At 32.3% G+C, this 19,577-nt stretch overlaps 1 protein-coding gene across 4 annotated transcripts in view; it reads left to right on the top strand.

Annotated features, from left to right (window-relative positions):
• The window catches only part of STPG2 (sperm tail PG-rich repeat containing 2), a 506,065-nt gene that overhangs the window by 277,765 nt on the left and 208,723 nt on the right, over positions 1-19,577 (top strand). For all 4 annotated transcript variants that reach the window (XM_077762315.1, XM_077762314.1, XM_077762317.1 and 1 more), the window contains one exon: positions 11,065-11,180. In XM_077762315.1, the coding sequence (XP_077618441.1) occupies positions 11,065-11,180 (116 nt within the window). The remainder of the gene's footprint in view (positions 1-11,064; positions 11,181-19,577) is intronic.

Here is a 19,577-nt window from a genome sequence, read left to right as displayed (position 1 = left end):
CCCTTTGTAGGGGACTGTGTTTCTTTATGTTGAAACATTTAGGATATATTTTTTTTAATCCTCAATGTTTTCTATTTCCTCTTTCTGGAAACTCCGGATGTAGACCTACCGGATTTTTTAAAATGTCTCTTTAGCTTTCTATCCTATTCTCTCTCTCTCTCTTTTTGTACTTTAGCTCTATAATCTGCAAGGTGTTTTTTTTCCCTTTAGCTATTTTCTTGTCTCATTGAATTTTCTATACTAACAGTTATGTGTTCTTAGAATACTTTCTTTTTCTCTGATTGTTCTTTGTTTCATAGATGCAATATCATTATAAATGTAATTTATCATATTACTCATTGAACTTTTAAAGTTCTATTTTTTTCCTAAACAATCTCTTTCTCCTCTAGGGCCAGTTATAAAATTTATTTTGATCTTTGTCTTTCATGCTGCTAGGTTCCTCCTATCATATGCCTGGTGAACTTTGCTGTCTGTTCATACATTACAAAAAAAAAAGACTATCTATTTTGGGTATTCTTTGGGTACACCAGTATAAGTAGGACTATTCTCTTCTTCTCTCTTTTAACAACATTCCTGATTTGAAACTTTGTCTTGTTTGTTGAAGGCAGTGATATGTTGAATAGTGGGCTTTGCTTTAGAAAGAATAAGTAGAACAGCCGACTTCCCTCCTATAATAATACCATATCCTCACTGCCATGTGCTCTTTCCTCCTAAATGCTAGCATGAGGCATGGTAGAGGGTAATGGGTAGAACATTGCATCTTAAACTGCTTAGTCATCTAAGAGCAAAGATAAATTATCTAGGCCAGAAACAAGAAAGTTTTGGTAGCAGTGCATTCCAAGGTGTTTACATTTTTTCTGTATTGTAACATTTAAAGAAACACTTTAATAAAGAGCTGTAGAAATGGTACCTTAATTAATTTTACATAGTATGCTTATAAAACAAAAACTCAGAAAACTATCAATACAAGTAAGTTCTTTAACTTGATAAAGGTTATGAACTTGAAACTCGCACTACACATTATTTTAAAGGAAGGAAGAAAAAGATACCCAGTATTACCATATTTTCTTAACAAAGTAGCTGGTTCAGACCAATACCTAAGGAGTGAAAAACTGAGAATGCAGAAGAACTACAGGGATTAAATAAATAAATTTATGTTTAATTTCATATTATAACATCATAGAGCAAAACAACTTTTGAAAATCCAGAAGCTAATAAAACTAATAAGAAATTTTAGCAAACTTGCTTGATATAAGAATGACATAAAAAATCAGTAACATTTTTCTGTACCAGCAGTGATCATGTATAAAAAAATAATAAAAGTACAACTCCCAAAAGGAATAGTTTTGAGGAATAAACTTAGAAGGCAAAGTTTCCCTAAAGAGAATTTTTAAATTCTGATAATGGACAGAGATAGTGGTCTGAATAATTGAGGAACTAATTCTACCCTTTTGAATGGGACAATTTTATATAATGAAAATACCAGTTTTCTCGATTTTAATCTATCAATGTACTAGCACTTAAAATTCCATTTGGACCTTTTGAAGAAGTTGATAAACACAATAAAGTTTATGTAAAAAATAAGAAACCCAAAGAGAAAATGGGCAAAGCATATGAAATTATTTTATAGTCTGCATTGATTATTGCTTATTTTATTCTTCTCTATAGAAATTCAACTTATTCCAGAAAGACTCATGTTCCTTCTTCTTAAAACTCATTTATTTTTATGTTACTACCATAAGAATATAAAAATAAATGTTAATGTTTTTAAACCTCAGGGAATAACAATATTGTAACAGAGCAAAAATAAACTTCCCTAAAAAGTCTGGCAGTATGTGACAAACACATAGGACTCTAACTTCAATGATAAAGTTCTCTTAAAAAGACTAATTGGAGTTACAATTATCAAGTCATTTCTAAGGAAAGAATAAATGCATTTTACAAAACAAATTGGCATGGGAAATAATATAGTATCAGGTTTCATCTACGTGTAGAACTCACTATTTCCCCTCGAGGCTTAAACAAATATTACATGAATGAGAGCTCTTGTAAAATGTTATGTTTTGAAATAGATTTCATTAATGGTTCCTAGTGATAATTTATTTCTCTCTTTATGCACAAGTCTCTTCTCATACTAATAATGGATAGCTTATTTGCATATAAATAGATTTCAGTATTTGCAGAGGCAGAGACCAAATATGTTTCTTTTTCTCCCTCTGGACATTGTTAAACAGATAAGAAGAAGAAGAGGGGAAAGAGATATTTTTATAATTAGCAATGAGGAATTATAATAATTTTCTTGACTAAAATTTTTTTCAGACAACTTTCTTTGGTGCTTTTATTGGTATGCTTCATGCCAAAGGTTTATACCTCTATTAAAATAATAAAAAAAAAGAATCTGCACAGTTTTTTTCTCGGTGATACCTTTTGCTATAACTATGCCTCAAATGAAAACAACAAAGCAGCTTGATATTGGTTACTGAAATGTTTACTATGGCCCTCTGGGTATCTTCTAATTATTTTTTACTGTTTCTGATGAGGGAGTATGTTCCATTCGAGATAAGGTAAATGTCACTTCTGTGACAATATTGCTTAATTAAATAAATCCTTTATTTTTGAGATATAACAAGTTGCATGCTTGTGATTGAGAGATATTTTGTTCCTTTCAGTTAAAAAGTGTACACATGCTAATTTTTCACTTATCGTGTGGTTAAGTCTATTGTTAATCTCTAAGTCTTAAAAAAATTCATTATAGAACATATGTCCTTCCTAAATATAGTAAGAAGGCCTTTTAAGCCTGCTTTCATGACAAGTAACAGTAGTCATTAGTGAAGAGAGAACAATTAAATCAGTTCTTTTTGAAGATATCCACTTGGTATTTGCTTCTTGACTTTCAGTGTTTGAAATAGGATATGTTCCTGTATCATTGTTCTTTAAGTAAGTAAAAAGCATCATCTTATGGTACACTTAGTATTTTTAAGTAATTCTTTCAGGAAATTAAGATAACAGCTGCTTTCTGGTAGGTTCGATATCTATTAATAAGTGCTCTTTCTGACCAGCAGAGGTCAATCAGTTTAAGTGAATAATGACGTTAACTTTCAAAAAAGACAGCAAACATGACCATTCTATTTGAACAATTGTATTTTACTTTATTTCTGTTACTTGCATAAATAATATTTTTCAGCCCTTGTTATATATGCTGTGTAGGTGAGTGAGGCACTTCTTCAGAGTCCAAGACCTTTCCAAATCTGAATCCAAGAATATTCTGAAAGAGGTAGTAAAAATACTGTATTTAAATCTATGTATTTATGAATATTATACAGATCTTTTCTACCAGTTAAAAAAAAAAAAGTAAGAGAAAATTGTCCTTCAGAGAACATGACACATCGCCTTCTGCCACAGAGAGGCAGCCTTCACCAAAAGATGGGACCGAGGGCTGTTTGATTTCTAGGACAACATTATTCAACTCTTGATCTTTAAAAATTTATTGTTTATAACAGGTTTTGAAAGTAACAGTATGTGGCATCCTTGACAACTAGCAGTGTCAAGATTGTCGAGACATGAAGACAATCTGATTTTTAGAACTGTGATATTTTTGTTTTCCCTAAATGTGTATGCACTTAGGTGTAAAATGAAAATTACACTCACTTATGGTATGCTAATAATAATCCAGGAACAAAAATCCCTAAACCTATCATATAGACTTCAATTTGTTCCATCTCCTAGACCTTATTTACCTGTTTGAGAAATACCATGTTCAGGTGAAAGCATAGTATTTTCATTTAATTAAGCTGATATTTGTTTGGCAAATTTGATATTTTTGGAAAGTGCCAGAGACAGCTAAAGATTAAGAAGTCAGTGTGAAGTAGTAAAAGAGTTGTTAAACTCATAGAGCCAGTCACAGCTCAGCTATTAAATAAGTTTTCTGTAAAGTTTGAATAATTTTATTTTCCTTTTCTTTGGGGGAGGTTTCCAAGAATTTAAAGTAGTTGAATGATGTGTCCTTACTTATTGTGTAGCTTTGAGGAATTATTCTCGACCATTTTATCCCCCTTTAATAAAAGCAGAAACTGAAACTTAACAAAGTTTAAAGAATTTATAAACGTGACATGGCTAGTATAAGAAATCTTGAATTTAAATTTAGGTTTAAGATTTATTCCAGAAAATAATAGACTAAAATAGAGATGTGAATATACTTATACTTCATAGAATTTCATCTTTCATGATCATGAAATAAGTTTCGCACATTTGGCCCAAAATTGAAATAGTGTGACATGGCCATAACAGAATTCATAATATTTTAAAGAATATACACTAAAATATAAGTCTCTTTCCTAACTTAATACTGCCAGTCTCCACTAATCTCTCAGGGAGTGATTATTCTGAATGTATTTACAAACATTTATGTGACATATCATCGAAATATCATTTTCACAGTATAAATAGAAATAGGACTTTCAGGTACCCATTTTTCCGTAGACAATTACTTGAGAAGAAATTAAAATTAAAAGAAAATAATTGAAATACTTAAAGTCTCAGGGTAGATTCTAGTTGACCTATAAACAGACTCTTCTTTCTTTGGTTTCACTTAGTTCAGCTCAGTAGGCACTGATTGACTCTACCATAATCAGGCCCTGGGGCAGAAGAGATTCAGATACATTCTGGAGGAAAGAGTCTCATCCATAATTTCAAAAGTTTTTTACTTTGGATAAGTAATTATTGAGATTTTTTGAGGGAAAAAAGAGTTAATATGTAGATATATTTACTAATAGCTTTACTTATAGTTAAAAGGTCTAAAGCAATAGGTTTTGTTAAAATTGTGTTTTCTTGATTCCATTTTCAGAGAATATGATTTTATTTTGGCATGAATCTAAGGAATCTACTCTGACACTAATCTGGGTTATTCTGATGGCTGTGGTGCATGAACTACACTTTGGAAAAGATTTATCTAAAATATATAGTGCTGAATATGATCCTCTTTCTTTTTCCATCTTGATATTTCAAACAAGTTCAGCCAGAGGCCAGAGGAGAAACACATCCAAAGCTAGGCAAGGGCTGTGAACCGCCTGGTGGGTCATGGGCATTATAGCCAGATGAGGAAACCATTTACTATTTGGGAATAAACACTGTTATTTGTCTTGGTAAAAATTAACTGGTGATAGTTGATGAGAAGGCTTGCAAGAGAAGAATTTTGTGGAATTCATACCCTGCTATTATTATTCCATGAAGTTATGTGAACAGCATTAGAGAATATTTATATTACATGATCACAGAAGCAGAGTGAACAGAAAACACTGGTAAGGTGAAAAAAATTCTTACCGAGATTTAAATCTAGGCATAGATTTAAGTTTATGGAACAGGAACAAGAAGCTTTCTATGAAATTCAATGGTTAACCTAATAGTTTCTGTTTAATCTCTGATGAATGTAAATAAAACATTTGTACATCAAAGCATGAGAACTGTTGTATCTTTTACTTACTCTATAAAATATGTTTGTTTTAAGGTACAGAGATTTCTTCATTTAAGATGCCAATGAATATATTAACCTTTGTTTAATTGGCTTGTCAGTATATTAATCATGTAGGCCCTTCTTACAGGTGACTCTAGCTTTATCACAGCAGAGCTGTTCAGAGAAAGATTCAAATCCAAATGCTTAGGAATATAACAATTTTTAGTAAGTTGAAGAAAATGTCAAATAGTTACATTTTAAAATGGTAATTATTAGGCATTTAATTTTTTTAAAATCATTATTTATTTTATGTTAAAGATTTTAGCTTGTTTATTATTAATCAAATATTCAAAATAAATTTGGTGTTTATATATAAAGAATTCCTCATCACTTAATTTATGACCTGATGTACTTTACAAAGATATGTAGCATTATCCTGAATTTTACATATAATATTCACAGAGATAAGTGCCAGTCTCCGGGGGAATACCTTCCTAATTTAGCTTTAAGTGAGTGTTAAAATAATGATAGTGATATAAGAGGACTTGAAATACATGTTGAGACTTACTCTACTTTTTTGCTTAGGTAATTTTCTTGGCATTCTGGCTCCAAATTTTTAAATATGAACAACAGGATGTAAAAACCAAAATTCAGTTATGAAAAGAAAAGTTACTACTTTGCCAAGGCAATTGTGAAGTATTTTATTTACCTTGAAAATAACTTCCTATTTTGTTGATTATTTGATAACTTTGTTCATTTATCAGTAAGAATCACTCATCTGTCACATTTTCATATTCCACCTACTCAAAGTGGTGGAAGATAAAAGATGACCATCCTTCTTACCATTTGGTTCCTAGAACTCATAGAGAAAGTATATTATACATACATATTCAAGACTGATGAAAGTCATTCAAATTTGTATAATGTACTTACATTATCAGAGAGTGAGAAAATATTTTTGGCAGGATCAGTTTGAAGAATTCATTTGATAGGGCTTATGGCTGCACATTTTGGTAAGAATTTCATAAGAATATATTTAGAGGTACATGGATAAACAGACTTTTTTGTCAGAAGATACATTTTAATCAAGCCAAATCTATCTGATTTTTTATTTATATCTCCTAACAGTGACAGCTCTACTGCTTACTCAATGATAGAAACACGTATTTTAATAGGTGGATGATTTAGGTAGATAGACTCCAGTTGATACAGTTTTCAGTCTATTTAGATTGGTGTTCATTACAATAGACCATTTCTTAGGGACTGTGTTGGCAATAATTCTTAGATACTCTACAGTAATTTTAAGCTATCATTCTTAAGTATTTAAGATCTTATTTCTTTTTTATTTTTTTAATGTTTATATATTTTTAAGAGAGAGACAGAGAGACAGAGAGACAGAGCACGAGCAGGGGAAGGGCAGAGAGAGGGAGATACAGAATCTGAAGCAGGGTCCAGGCTCTGTGCTGTGAGCACAGAGCCCAACATGGGGCTCGAACTCACGAACCTTAAGATCATGACCTGAACCGAAGTCAGATGCTTAAGTGACCAAGCCACTGAGGCGCCCAAGGACCTTATTTCTTAAAACATGTAGTTCCCATCTGGTTTTTGAACAGAGATTTTAAGAGGATGGTAAAAGATATGTGGACTTTTGGTTAAAAGTTAATGCATTATTGAGACTCTTGTCTGGGTTTTTTTGTTTTTGTTTTTGTTTTTTTTCATCACCTGTAAGCTCAATTTAATAGACTCCAGTTGTTTGGTCATAATCTGAAGTGCCATTTAATCAAATCAAGTCTTAGAAGCAGGAAACGAGCTTTATACCTAAATGTGGCTTTGACATCGATGATAATAGTTCCTTGTGTACTAATCTTTTGTTTTAGCTATTATTTCATTCATAGAGCTGAAGAATAAAATCAGCATGAGAAAATATGTTCCATATAAACTAAACTCCCTAAATGACATTTTAAAGCTATGTGGTTCATTTTAATGAATAATTTTCTAGATGCTTTTTAATTTCTAAAGATATGCTCACACATGGATTATTTACTTTAAGTAGTTTTCTTTCAGCTTCATATGAAAAAATGACAGTATTCATAAACAAAATTGAGTACGTGATTTATAAATTTTAGCTCGTTATGAAGACAGCCATTTTTAATCGGAGGTTTTGTAGCTTTATTTATAGAAGTAGTTATTTCTGAGTCCACCCTAATGTACCAAAATGATTTTTATTTTAAATTACTCATTGTTCCAGTTCTCTCCCATTTTTGCCCTGTAGCATTGGTTGACATTTCATAGAGAATAAACTGGCATAGGGCTGGAAAATATGTAATTATAAGAATCACCTACTCTTGAATTTCCCATTATATAATAGTAATGATTCAGGCAGACTTTTCATAGGTGTTTGATTTGGAATGAGAAGTTTTCTTCTTCCATGACCTGTGATTAGAATGTGGCATTTTGATAAATAAATAGAAGATAATTTCTGCATAATCCAGCCGTGAATCAGAGCTGGTGAAGCAATGTAAATCTTTGACCTGTATCATATAAGCAGTAACATATGTAATTGGAAATATATTTTAAGATCAAGTACAATAGACCCTTTTTTTTTTTTTTTTAAGTGCTCTGTAGCTTAAAGCAAGCTAAGTGCTAAAATGCAGTAAGACGCATATTGAGAGTTTGGCTTTACTTAATGCTTCTCAAAGGAAGTCCAATAAAAGGATATCCACTAAAACTACATTTGAATATTTTCTTTTCTGTTAATGAGTTCTAACCATAAAGGTAAATACTTATCAGTTGCTGTAGCATGCTGGTAAGGACCAGGAATAGACTGTATTTCACTTCATAGTTGCAAATGAAATTTACTGATACAACATTAAACCAAACAGCGTTTGCTTTATAGTCTTATCTGTTGCATTAACCTCTATACATCTTTATGGTTAAAGTCGTAATTTTTAATTAATTGACTGTAGAATTATGCACCCAGTTCCTGATAATAAGTTTGTGTTCTTTTCTGGATACTGCAGTAACTGACACATTTTCCCAGTGTAGTTGAGTTTGTATATATTTACTTTTAAAGATATTATGTATGTCTATGTATATTGTTTTTCTGCACTAAGAATAGAAATTATATTATTTCAAAGTGTTGCTACAACACTTGTCTTTTGGCAGATCAAGATACTTTACTTCTGACTTCTGTCTTAGTCAATTCTGACTGCTATAACAAAAATACCATAGACTGACTAGCTTAAACAGTACAAGTTTCACCGTTGCTGGAGTCTGCGAAATCCAAAGTCAAAATGCCGAAAGTGACATTTCATTCCTAGTGAGAGACTTCCTTCAGGTTTGCAGATAGACATCTGCATACACAGAAGAGATAGAGAAAATAAATTCTCTCATGTCTCATTTTATAAGGCCAGTAATCCCATCATGAGGGCTCCTCTTGTGACCTAATCACCTTCTGAAGGCCTCATCTCCAAATACCATCACATTGGAGACGGGGGTTTTAACATACGAATGGAGCAGGAGGCCACAGTCATCCAGTTCATACCAGCTTCCCACAAGGGATTTATAATTTTGGATATCTGTCCTATGAATTGAATTGACTTTAGAGTGATTGAACTAGAGCCAAATGTCATCTCTTATTGTAAATTTTGAAGTGTCCTAGTTAACGAAGTTAAAGCCTTAAAAATGTCATGTGAATTTATCAATTCCAAAATATTTTAGATTTGAAAGCATCTGCAGGAATCTATTCTTCAAAGTAGGTGGTTTTTAACTGCATGTGTAGTATTAATATTTTTATATCTATTTCACTGTTTATGTTCATTGTTAATATTCTGTGCTCATGTTTTGTTTCCTCTCCCCACTTTATCTCTTTAATGCCCTCTAATTTAGTTTCATTCACCACCACTCATCTACTTGCTCCACGGTGACCTCTCTATGAAGTCTCCTCTTGAAACATTTGATATAGTAGACCTCTAACACTCTCTGGAAATACAGACTTGACAAATGACAGACACTCAATACGTTTTGGTTAACATGTGGATGGAGAAATGAAAAATCTCTCCCTATTTTCTATGATGTTGTGCTTGCCATATTCTACTCACTAGACTATTTCCTTCATTGATTCTTCTCTCTTCCCATATGCAGCACCCCCAAGTTTCAGTCCTCAGTTATTTAATTTTCTCTCTCCATGCTCTTTCATTTAGAGATACCTCAGTTATTGCCTCTACATAAAAAACTCCTTTCCTTTTCTCCAGGACAGCTTTCTCATGAGCTTCAGTTGTGTATCTTCACTTGTCTTCTGAACATGTCTATTGGATGTCCTGCCATCTTTTCAAACATCTGGTTCAAAACCAAATACATGATGTTCCATTTCAATGGTATCTTTCTGCTGTGTGTGTGTGTGCCTTTATTTTATTTATTTATTTGTTTGTTTGTTTGTTTGTTTTGAGAGAGAAAGAGAGAAGCAGAGAGAGGGCTGTGAACAGAGGATTCAAAGCGGGCTCTGCACTGACAACATAGAACCTGCTGTGGGACTCGAAATCACAAACTGTGAGATCATGACCTGAGCTGAGATCATGACTTGAGCTGAGTTTAATGCTTAAGCGACTGAGCCACCTAGGCGCCCCACAGTATTGCCTTTTTATTGGCCATTAGTCATTTTTATCTTCTTCCAGTGACTATACATACTAAATACTTGTTACATCTCATAGAAAATATTGGAGTTGCTATTCCTTTCCCAAACCAATGTTAGTAAACTCCTTAGTGTCCTTAAAACAAACCAAGTTACGCCATCCTATAAAGTACTGCTGAAGTTTATTTCTTAAAGTACCTCTTTCTTCATGAATCGCCTTTAGTCTAAAACCTTCAAGAGCTACCCACTACCTGTGGGAGTAGTTTCCAAATTCTTATTTAAAAAAAAATTAGACAATTTTAGTTAACTTTTTTTAACCTAGGACTCAGATAAAGAAGAGTAAATCTAGAGATGTTTTGAATCAATTTAATTCAGGCACTTTCTACTTGGACTTCACTTATACATTTTTCCCTGGGCACTTGTCTGGAATTCTGGGACATTTTATAATATGATTTGAAACCTAATGGCTGTAGTACAAAATCCTCACTTAGGATTAGGCCCTATTCCATTCTACCAGTCTGTTTATTACATCTAATTGTTTCATGTGAATTCCATCTTTGTATCTTGGCTTCTATCATGTTTAGTGTCCAGAATGCTGTTAAGCTACATTTTTGCTTCTTTAGGTCTTATTTATATTCTGAAATGCATTTCAAGTCCTACATCTTCACTGAGCATATGGATACAGTTTTAGGAAATAAAGAAGTTGGGTATCTTTTTTCATGATGTATATGTATCTTGAAGGGATATTTGCTTTTTTGGGAAAATACTTCTATATTACATTGAATTATTAGATAGGCAAATATTACCTTTTTTGTGCTTATATTTCAAAGCCCTAAACTAAATGATTTTAAGCATTCAAAAAGAATGAGTCCAAGATTGATGCTAAAATTATGTATTAAGAGCATGAATCTAAGAATAATAATTACATGACCCAAATCAATAATTTTAACATATTTTATTATTTTCTATACTTGTTTTCTTTTAGGACCTGCAGCATACAATCCTGTATTAAGGAAATCTTGCTCCATACCCTTATTTTTTAAGTCGTCAAAGCGTTTTAAAGATTCCAAAGAGATTACTCCTGGTCCAGCAACGTATGAGGTTTGTCAATGATAATTTTCTTTTATCAGTAACAAAAGAATAGAATAATTTCAAGAAAGCACTGAAAATGTCTACATTGAAGTCCTTTCCATATGTTTTACCATATTACTGACTATTAAAATCTTCTGGCTAAGAAAGGCCTTTTTTAAATACATTCTGACAGTTTTTAAAGACTGAATTAAGAATTATTCGTCAGTTTATCTATATCCACTAAGCACACACACACACACACACACACACACACACACGTGTATATATGTTATATATATAATTTGTTACATCCCTGAAACTTTAAAGACTTAGTTGTTTACATGCATAAATGGAAATATCCAAGTATTATTGCAATCATGAATTTATTAGAAGGCTCAGAAGATAGCCCTGTTAGAGCCTGTAGTCTTTTAAGCTGTGGGTGTTCTGATTACAAGGATGCTTAAATAAACTTCAAGTTTTAAAAACTGTGTTCACAACTAGGCTTAATTCCTCACCTAAGATGAATGGGTCTACTATTTGCACTCTACTAACTATTAAAAGTGAAATATTTTATAGTGGCTTATAGCAAGTCATTTAAGAGTTAATACTCAGGGCAAACCACAGTGAATATTGTTTTTTGGGTTAGTTAATGACAAGTTTATTTTTATTGAATGTATGCTTTTCAACTTATTTAAAATGTCATGATCTAAATAATTTTTAGGCATTTTGTTAAAACAGATTTATAATATAACATCGGGGAAAAAAAGGAAAAGAAAAGAGAATGAATAATGAAAGTGTTGTTATTTTATTTGTTGGCTGTTGACTCCCCCAGAAGACCACTGCTAATTCCTACTGACTAAGTAATGCTAATTCTATTTACTTTAGAAAGGGAGAATCTGCTAAACNAGTACGGAGCTCCTTACTTCTCCGCCATCTTGCCCTCTCTCTCCCTCTGCTAAACAGTCTTAATAGTGTTTCAGAAGGTGCAAATCAAAGGACTTTGGGTGTTTTAGGACCTGGGCTGTGTGATATAAGACAGGTCTTACACTGGGTGTTATATGGAAACCAACTTGACAATAAACTATTTATTTAAAAAAATAATAATAAGACATGTCTTACAAATGGGGAACTGGATAAGATTGGGCAAAGTTTATGACTTGTTTACTTTGGGTTATTAGGCACAGTGAGGAAAGGTCTTAAAGTAAGTGTTGATCAGTAAGCTATCAGTCTTGATAAGTTAGATGGTATAGCTGTTCATAGTCTGATATTCTTTCATATTAAATCTTAAGCTGAACCCTTCTCCTCTGCTTTTTAAAACTGATTTTAGTGGTATTTACAAATAATAATGTCAGTTAATGTAAATGATATCCTTTTATTTTGTTATATATTTATTACAGAAAATGTATCTACTAGTCTTTATAGTATTTAAAGATGTTCTTTCTTTTTCTTTCATTAAGATTTTAGAAATTATATTTATACTTCTTCATAGTCTTTTCTATGCCAACAGAAAAGATTTATGGGTTTGATAATGATGTTTATTCATGTATTGTCTGAATATATATGTATATATTCATACTGCACTGCAAGGTAACTTTTCTGTTGAGAACTGAGTGTGTAATATTTATTTTCTTCCTAATACCATTTGTTTTCTTGAGTAATTCAAAAGTTTTTGAAAAAGTAATTTTCTTTCAAAGTTTTCCGTTAAAGAAGTTATTTTTAATCTGATAGGCCAGTAAATTATAGGTCCATTTATTATTACTTGTTCTTATTTTTTTATTTGATATTTCTTTTTTTTTTTTGTCTATTGACTTTAATAAGCTTATGTTGGTGACTTTTGAGAACACGTTTGCCTAAATATTTTATTTTTTACAGTAAAAGATGATTTTAGAAATTTATAACATTGTTTTAAGATTGTAATATTATGTTCTATTTAAAAAAACTTAAATGTGGGGCGCCTGAGTGGCTTAGTCGGTTAAGCGTCCGACTTTCGCTTAGGTCATGATCTCGCGGTTCGTGGGTTCGAGCCCCGCGTCGGGCTCTGTGCTGATTGCCAGCTCAGAGCCTGGAGCCTATTTCAGAGTCTGTATCTCCCTCTCTCTGTGACCCTCCCCTGCTCACGCTGTCTCTCTCTCTCTCTCTCCTAGAAATAAATACTAAATATTTTTAAAAAACTTAAATGTGTATGACCTGTGCCATCATTAGTTATAGGTTTTCAGTGTCACATGTTTACACTGGATCTAACCTATCCAATACAGGTGGTAGTTACAATAATATTTATTAACAATAGCTCTCTTAAGTTACACAGCCATATTTTCAAAGTCAGCTAGACATTTTTATTCTTATGTAAACAGTCTTCTCAGCTTCCCAGGCAGAAAGAGTTTTCTCTCTCTCTCTCTCTCTCTCTCTCTCTCTCTCTCTCGGTGGGGTTATGAACAGAATTTCTTTGGAACATCACTCACTGTATTTCAATTATAAGCTAATCTGTTTGTCTTTTTTGCTTCTTCTAGTTGTTGATATTTATTGGTTTACTATCACTGACACTTTTAAAGATATACTGAAAGCTAGGGGCCTTTAAGGGGAAAATTTTGCATGTATGCTTATGTAAAAAATGTGTATACAATTTTAGATGGTTTGTTAATCCACAAAAACCCACTTACAGTTTCAACCAAGAACTCCCAGTAGCAGATTCTGAACTCTATGAGGGAAAGACTTATTTACTTTTATATTATTAGGGCTTCAGCCATAGAATTGGGCATATAGAACCATGTTAATAAATGCTTATTGTATAAATCAATAAATATAAGTAAAAAAATGGACAGAGGACTTGAATATACATCTTTCAAAAAAATATATACACAGGGTCAACAGGTAGAAAAGGTGCTCAACAATCCCCCTTATCAGGAAAATGCAAATCAAAGCTACATCCCTTAGAATAGTTAACATCAAACAAAAGATAACAAATGCTGGTAAAGATGTGGATAAAAGGGAACTACTGGGCACTGTTGGTGGAGGTATAATTTGGATTGGCCTTATGGAAAACAGTTGGACATTCCTCAAAAGTTAAAAATAGAACTACCATATCTAGCAATGGTAGATTGATAAATCAATGGATAATTCTAAGATTTCTTCCCATGATTAAATTACTAATCTTTATCCATGTATAAAGATGTACTTTTTTACTTAGTTTAGTGAGAAGAATATGTATATGTCCTTTCAAAATAGGAGCAGTTTTATTGACTGATTAATGTTCTCTCGTTGAGAAAATCTTCTCACTAAAAACCAACATTTTTAAGGTTTACATGAAGCAACACATTATTTTCTGGAATTTAAAATTGACAATTATTATATGAGAATATTTTAAAACAAGATAGAAGAAATTTCAATGAATTTAACTTTTAAAAATCCTTCATTAAATATTACAGAAAAATTTTAATATACCTTTCTTTAAAAAAGCAAATTCTACTGAAATTAATTGAAATTCAATAACTCATTTCGTCAGAAATGGCAGAATTTCCTACTGTCTTTAAGTGTGGAATAATATTTCATTGCTATTTACACTCACCAAAACGTTATCCATTTTTCCTTTGATAGATACTTAGGTTGTCCTATGTTCTGACTACTGTGAATTATGTCACAGAGACAGAGGAGCAAAGGAGTCTAATTCATTTCCTTCAGATATATACCCAGAAGTGAAATTGCTAGATATGGTAGTTCTATTTTTAATTTTTGAGGAATGTCCAACTGTTTTCCATAAGGCTATACCAAATTATACCTCCACCAACAGTGCCCAGTAGTTCCCTTTTATCCACATCTTTACCAGCATTTGTTATCTTTTGTTTGATGTTAACTATTCTAAGGGATGTAGCTTTGATTTGCATTTTCCTGATAAGGGGGATTGTTGAGCACCTTTTCTACCTGTTGACCCTGTGTATATATTTTTTTGAAAGATGTATATTCAAGTCCTCTGCCCATTTTTTTACTTAAGTTTTTTTTTCCTATTGAGTTCTATGAGTTCCTTATATATTTTTTTATATTATCCGTTTATCAGATAGATGGTTTGCACATATTTTCTCCCATTCCATGAAATGCTTTTTCATTTCTCTATTGTTTCTTCTGCTGTAGAGAAGCTCTTCAGTGTGATGTAGTCCCACTAGTTTATTTTGGTTGCATGTGTTGTCATATCCAAAAGAAGACTAGTGTGAGACAGCATTTCCCCTATGATTTAGGAGTTTCATAGTTTTAGGTTTAGATTTAAGTCTTTTAAGTAATTTAAGACTTAGATTTAAATCTTGAATTCATTTTTTTGTGTATGTGAGTAAGATAAGATAAGGCTGCATTTCATTCTTTATGTAGTTATCCAGTTTTCCTAAGACCATTTATTAGAAGACAATATCCTTTCCCCACTGTGTATTATTGGTGCCCTTATCAAGGATCAATTGATCAAATATGCAAAAGTTCATCTCTGGGCTCTTCTGTTGTCTGTTTATATACTAGGATCTTACAGTTTTGATAACTACAGCTTTGTAATATCTTTTGAAATTAGAAAGTGTGATGCCTCTAGGTTTGTTGTTCTTTCTCAGGATTTCTTTGGCTACTTGGGGTCTTCTATGGTTCCATACAAGTTTTAGGACTAACTTTTCTATTTCTGTGAAAAATGTCTTTGGGAATTTGACAGGGATTACAGTGAATCAATAGATCACTTTAGGTATAATAGACATTTTAACATTATTAATTTTTCCAATTCATAAACATGGAACATCTTTCTATTTGTGTCTTCTTTATGTTTCTCCATCATTGTCTTATAATTTTCAGTGTACAATCTTTAACCGCTTTGGTTATATTTATTCCTAAGTGTTTTATTATTTTTTATGCTATTATAAATGGAATTTTTTGATAGTTTGTTATTTGTGTATAAAAACATAACTGATTTTTTGTATGTGCATTTTGTATCCTGTAACTTTACTGAGTTCATTTATTATTTCTAACAATTTATTTGGGACATCTTTAGGATTTTCTATATATAGGATATATCATCTGCAAACAGATAATTTTACTGTTTCCTTTCCAATTTGAATGACATTTATTACTTTTTTCTTTAATTGATCTTGATAGGACTCCCAGTGCTGTTAAATAGGCATGGATAGAGTGAGCAGTCTTGTCTTGTTCTTGATTTTAACAAGAAAGCTTTCAACTTTTTACTACTGAATATGATATTAGCTGTAGGCCTGTCATATATAGTCTTTCTTATATTGAGGTTTGTTCATTCTATACCCAATTTGTTAAGAGTTTTTATCATGAAAGGATGTTGGATTCTGTCAAATGTGAGAGTTTCCTTTTTGCATGTATTGAGATGATCATATAGTTTTTATCTTTTATTCTGTTAATGTGTTGCATCGCACTTATTGATTTGTATATGTTGAACCATGCTTGTATCCCAGAGATAAATCTTACTTGATCATGATGTAGGATTCTTTCAAGGTGCTGTTGAATTCATTGTGCTAGTATTTTGCTGTGCTAATATTTTGTTGGCCTGTAATTTTCTTGTAGCATCCTTATCTAGCTTTGTTATCAGGATAATGCTGGACTTATAAAATGAATTAGAGAGTACCATCGGTTCAAATTTTTGGACAACTCTAAGAAGGATTGGCATTGATTCCTTACATTTTAAGTAGAATTTACCAATGAAACCATCTGCACCCTCCTTTGTTGGGAGGTTTTTGATTACTGATCCAATCTTCTTTATAGTTGTAGGTCTATTCAGATTTTCTATTTTTTCATAATTCATTGTTGGTAGATTGTATGTTTTAGGAATTTATCCATTTCTTCTTGGTTATTCAGTTTTTGGTGTATAATTGTTCATAATAGTCTCTATCATCCTTTGTGTTTCTGTGATGTCAGTTGTAATGTCTCCTTTTTGATGTATGATTTTATTTGGTGTCTTTTTCCTCAGTCTCTAGCTAATGGCTTGTCAGTTTTCTTTTTCCTTTTTTTTAAACCCAAATTTATTGCTTCATTCATTTTTTGTTGTTGTTTTTCTGGTCTGTATTTCATTTATTTCTGTTTAGATCTTTGTTATCTTCTTCCATCTGCTATCTTTGGACTTATTTTTTTCTTTTTCTAGTTCCATGAGATGTAAAGTTAGTTTTATTATTTGTGATTTTTTTTTTGTTTTTTAATGTAGGCATTTAATGCATAAACTTACCTCTTAGAACTGCTTCTATTATATCTCATAGTTTTGGTATATTGTGTTTCTATTTTCATTTGTTTCAAAATATTTTTGACTGCTCATTTGTTATCTTCTTTGACCCATTGGTTGTTCAAGAGTATGTTATTTAATTTCCACATATTGTGAAATTTTCAGGGTTTTTTTTTTTTTTTTTTTACCTTTTATTGATGTGTAGTTTCATACCATTGGGGTTGGAAAAGTGTCTTTGTTATATTTCAGTCTCCTTACATTTGCTAAGGCTTGTTTTATGATCTATCTTGGAGACTATTTCTTGTGAATTTGAAAATGTGTTTTGTTGTTGTTGTTGTTGTTGTTTCTTTGTTTTTTGCTATTGGATAGAATATCTCATTTATGTCTATTAGGTCCTTTTGGTCTAATGTGTAGTTCAATTCCAATGTTTCCTTATTGGTTTTCTGTCTGGATAATCCATCCATTTTTAAAAGTCATGATTGACATCTTTACTGTTATTGTATTAGCTATTTTTCTCTTCAGATATGTTAGTATTTGCTTAATACATTTAGGTACTCTGGTATTGTGTACATATATTTACAATTGTTATATCCTCTTGATGAATTGACCTCTTTATGATATAATGCCTTTCCTTGTCTGTTTATACAATTTTTGACTTAAAGTCTTTTTATGATATAAGTATAACTACCTTTGCCCTCTTAGTTTCCACTTGCATAGAGTATCTTTTTCTGTCCTTTGAACTTCTGTGAATCCTTAACCCTAAAATACCCATATAGTTGTGTATTTGAAAACAAAATCCATGTAGCCATTCTATGCCTTTAGATGCAAAATTAATCCATTTACTAATACTATAGTTATTAATAGAGAAGGACTTACTAATGCCACTTAGTTAGTTAATTATTTATGGCTGTTTTATACTTTCCTGTTACCTAGGCTGGCATCTTGTCCCGTGCAGCTGCAGAAGCCAGAGATGGCTATGGTCGTGTCTCCTAGGGTCTGGAAAGATCAAGGAGGGATTCAAGTGGCTTGTATCTTACACTTGTCCAGCCACAGTTATTTGGATGGCTACCAGTGTGGTTCCAGACTCTAGCAAGGGTGGTTGGGTGAGTGAAAGGAGTGAGAAGGAACTCAAGTGGCTGGCATCAGTGAATTCAAATACCTGTGGTAGGAAAGCTGGTGAGATCTTTTGGAGATCCATATCCCCAGCTGTGCTGGACTTTGGCTTTGTCAGTGGTACAATCTACTGAGTTTGTCTGCAGAGTAGGTCTTGTGAACTGCAGTTGCTTTTCCTGCATCTATGCTAATAGCCTCTGTCTTTCTTTCTTGTTTCTAACCAGCACTAGATGTTTTAGTTTTGTTAGTCTGGAGGGGGTGAAACTAAAGCATGATCCTCCCACAGTACCCTAAGAAGCTGGCAAAGGCGGTCACCCACTTCGCTCTTTCTTTCTTGGTGAGTGATGCTCTTTCTTGCTGGAAAGTTGCTTCTTGGAATTGAAAAATGCCACTTGGGGGATATGAACACTCAGGCAAAATTCAATTGTCTTCTTTCTTTTCCTCTGCTGTTATTCTCAGCTTTTTTGATTATAATGTGTTGCTAAAATTTCCCAAGTGGACTCTAGACATTTTTGTTCATAGATAGCTGTCCTGTCATTGATATTTGTGAGAAAACAGAGAAGCTATGTTCTCCTACATCACCATTTTCTTCCACTGAAATATCAATAATTTTTTTCTCCTAGAACTTTGAATTCATTATCCCACTCCACTCTGGCGTGTAAGGTTTCTGCTGAAAAATCTGCTGACAGTTTTGTGAGGGTTCACTTGTATGTGTGACAAGTCATTTTTCTCTTACTGCTTTCAAAATTCTGTTTGTGTTTGACTTTTGACAGTTTGATTATGATGTGTCTTGTGGATGTTTTGGATCCATTTTTTGGAGGGATCCTTTGGGCTTCCTTAAACTGATTTCCATTTCCTTCCCAGTCTGAGACATTTTTAGCCACTATTTCTTTGAATAAATTACCTGGTTCTTTCTCTGTGTCTTGTGGAACTTTTTTAGTGCCTATATTGATTCATTTGCAGATGTTTCGTGAGGCCCTTAAACTTTATTCATTACTTTTTTCTTTTTGCTTCCCTGACTGAATAATTGCCAATAACCTGTCTTTGAGTTTCTATTCCTATCTTCTGGTTGATCTAGTGTGATGTTGAAGCCCTCTAATGCATTTTTCAGTTTGATT

Source organism: Crocuta crocuta, unplaced genomic scaffold (assembly GCF_008692635.1).
Source record: "Crocuta crocuta isolate KB4526 unplaced genomic scaffold, BGI_CrCroc_1.0 scaffold83, whole genome shotgun sequence".
NCBI lineage: Eukaryota > Metazoa > Chordata > Mammalia > Carnivora > Hyaenidae > Crocuta > Crocuta crocuta.
Note: the sequence above shows the minus strand (reverse complement) of the source record. Positions and strands in the feature narration are given on the sequence as shown.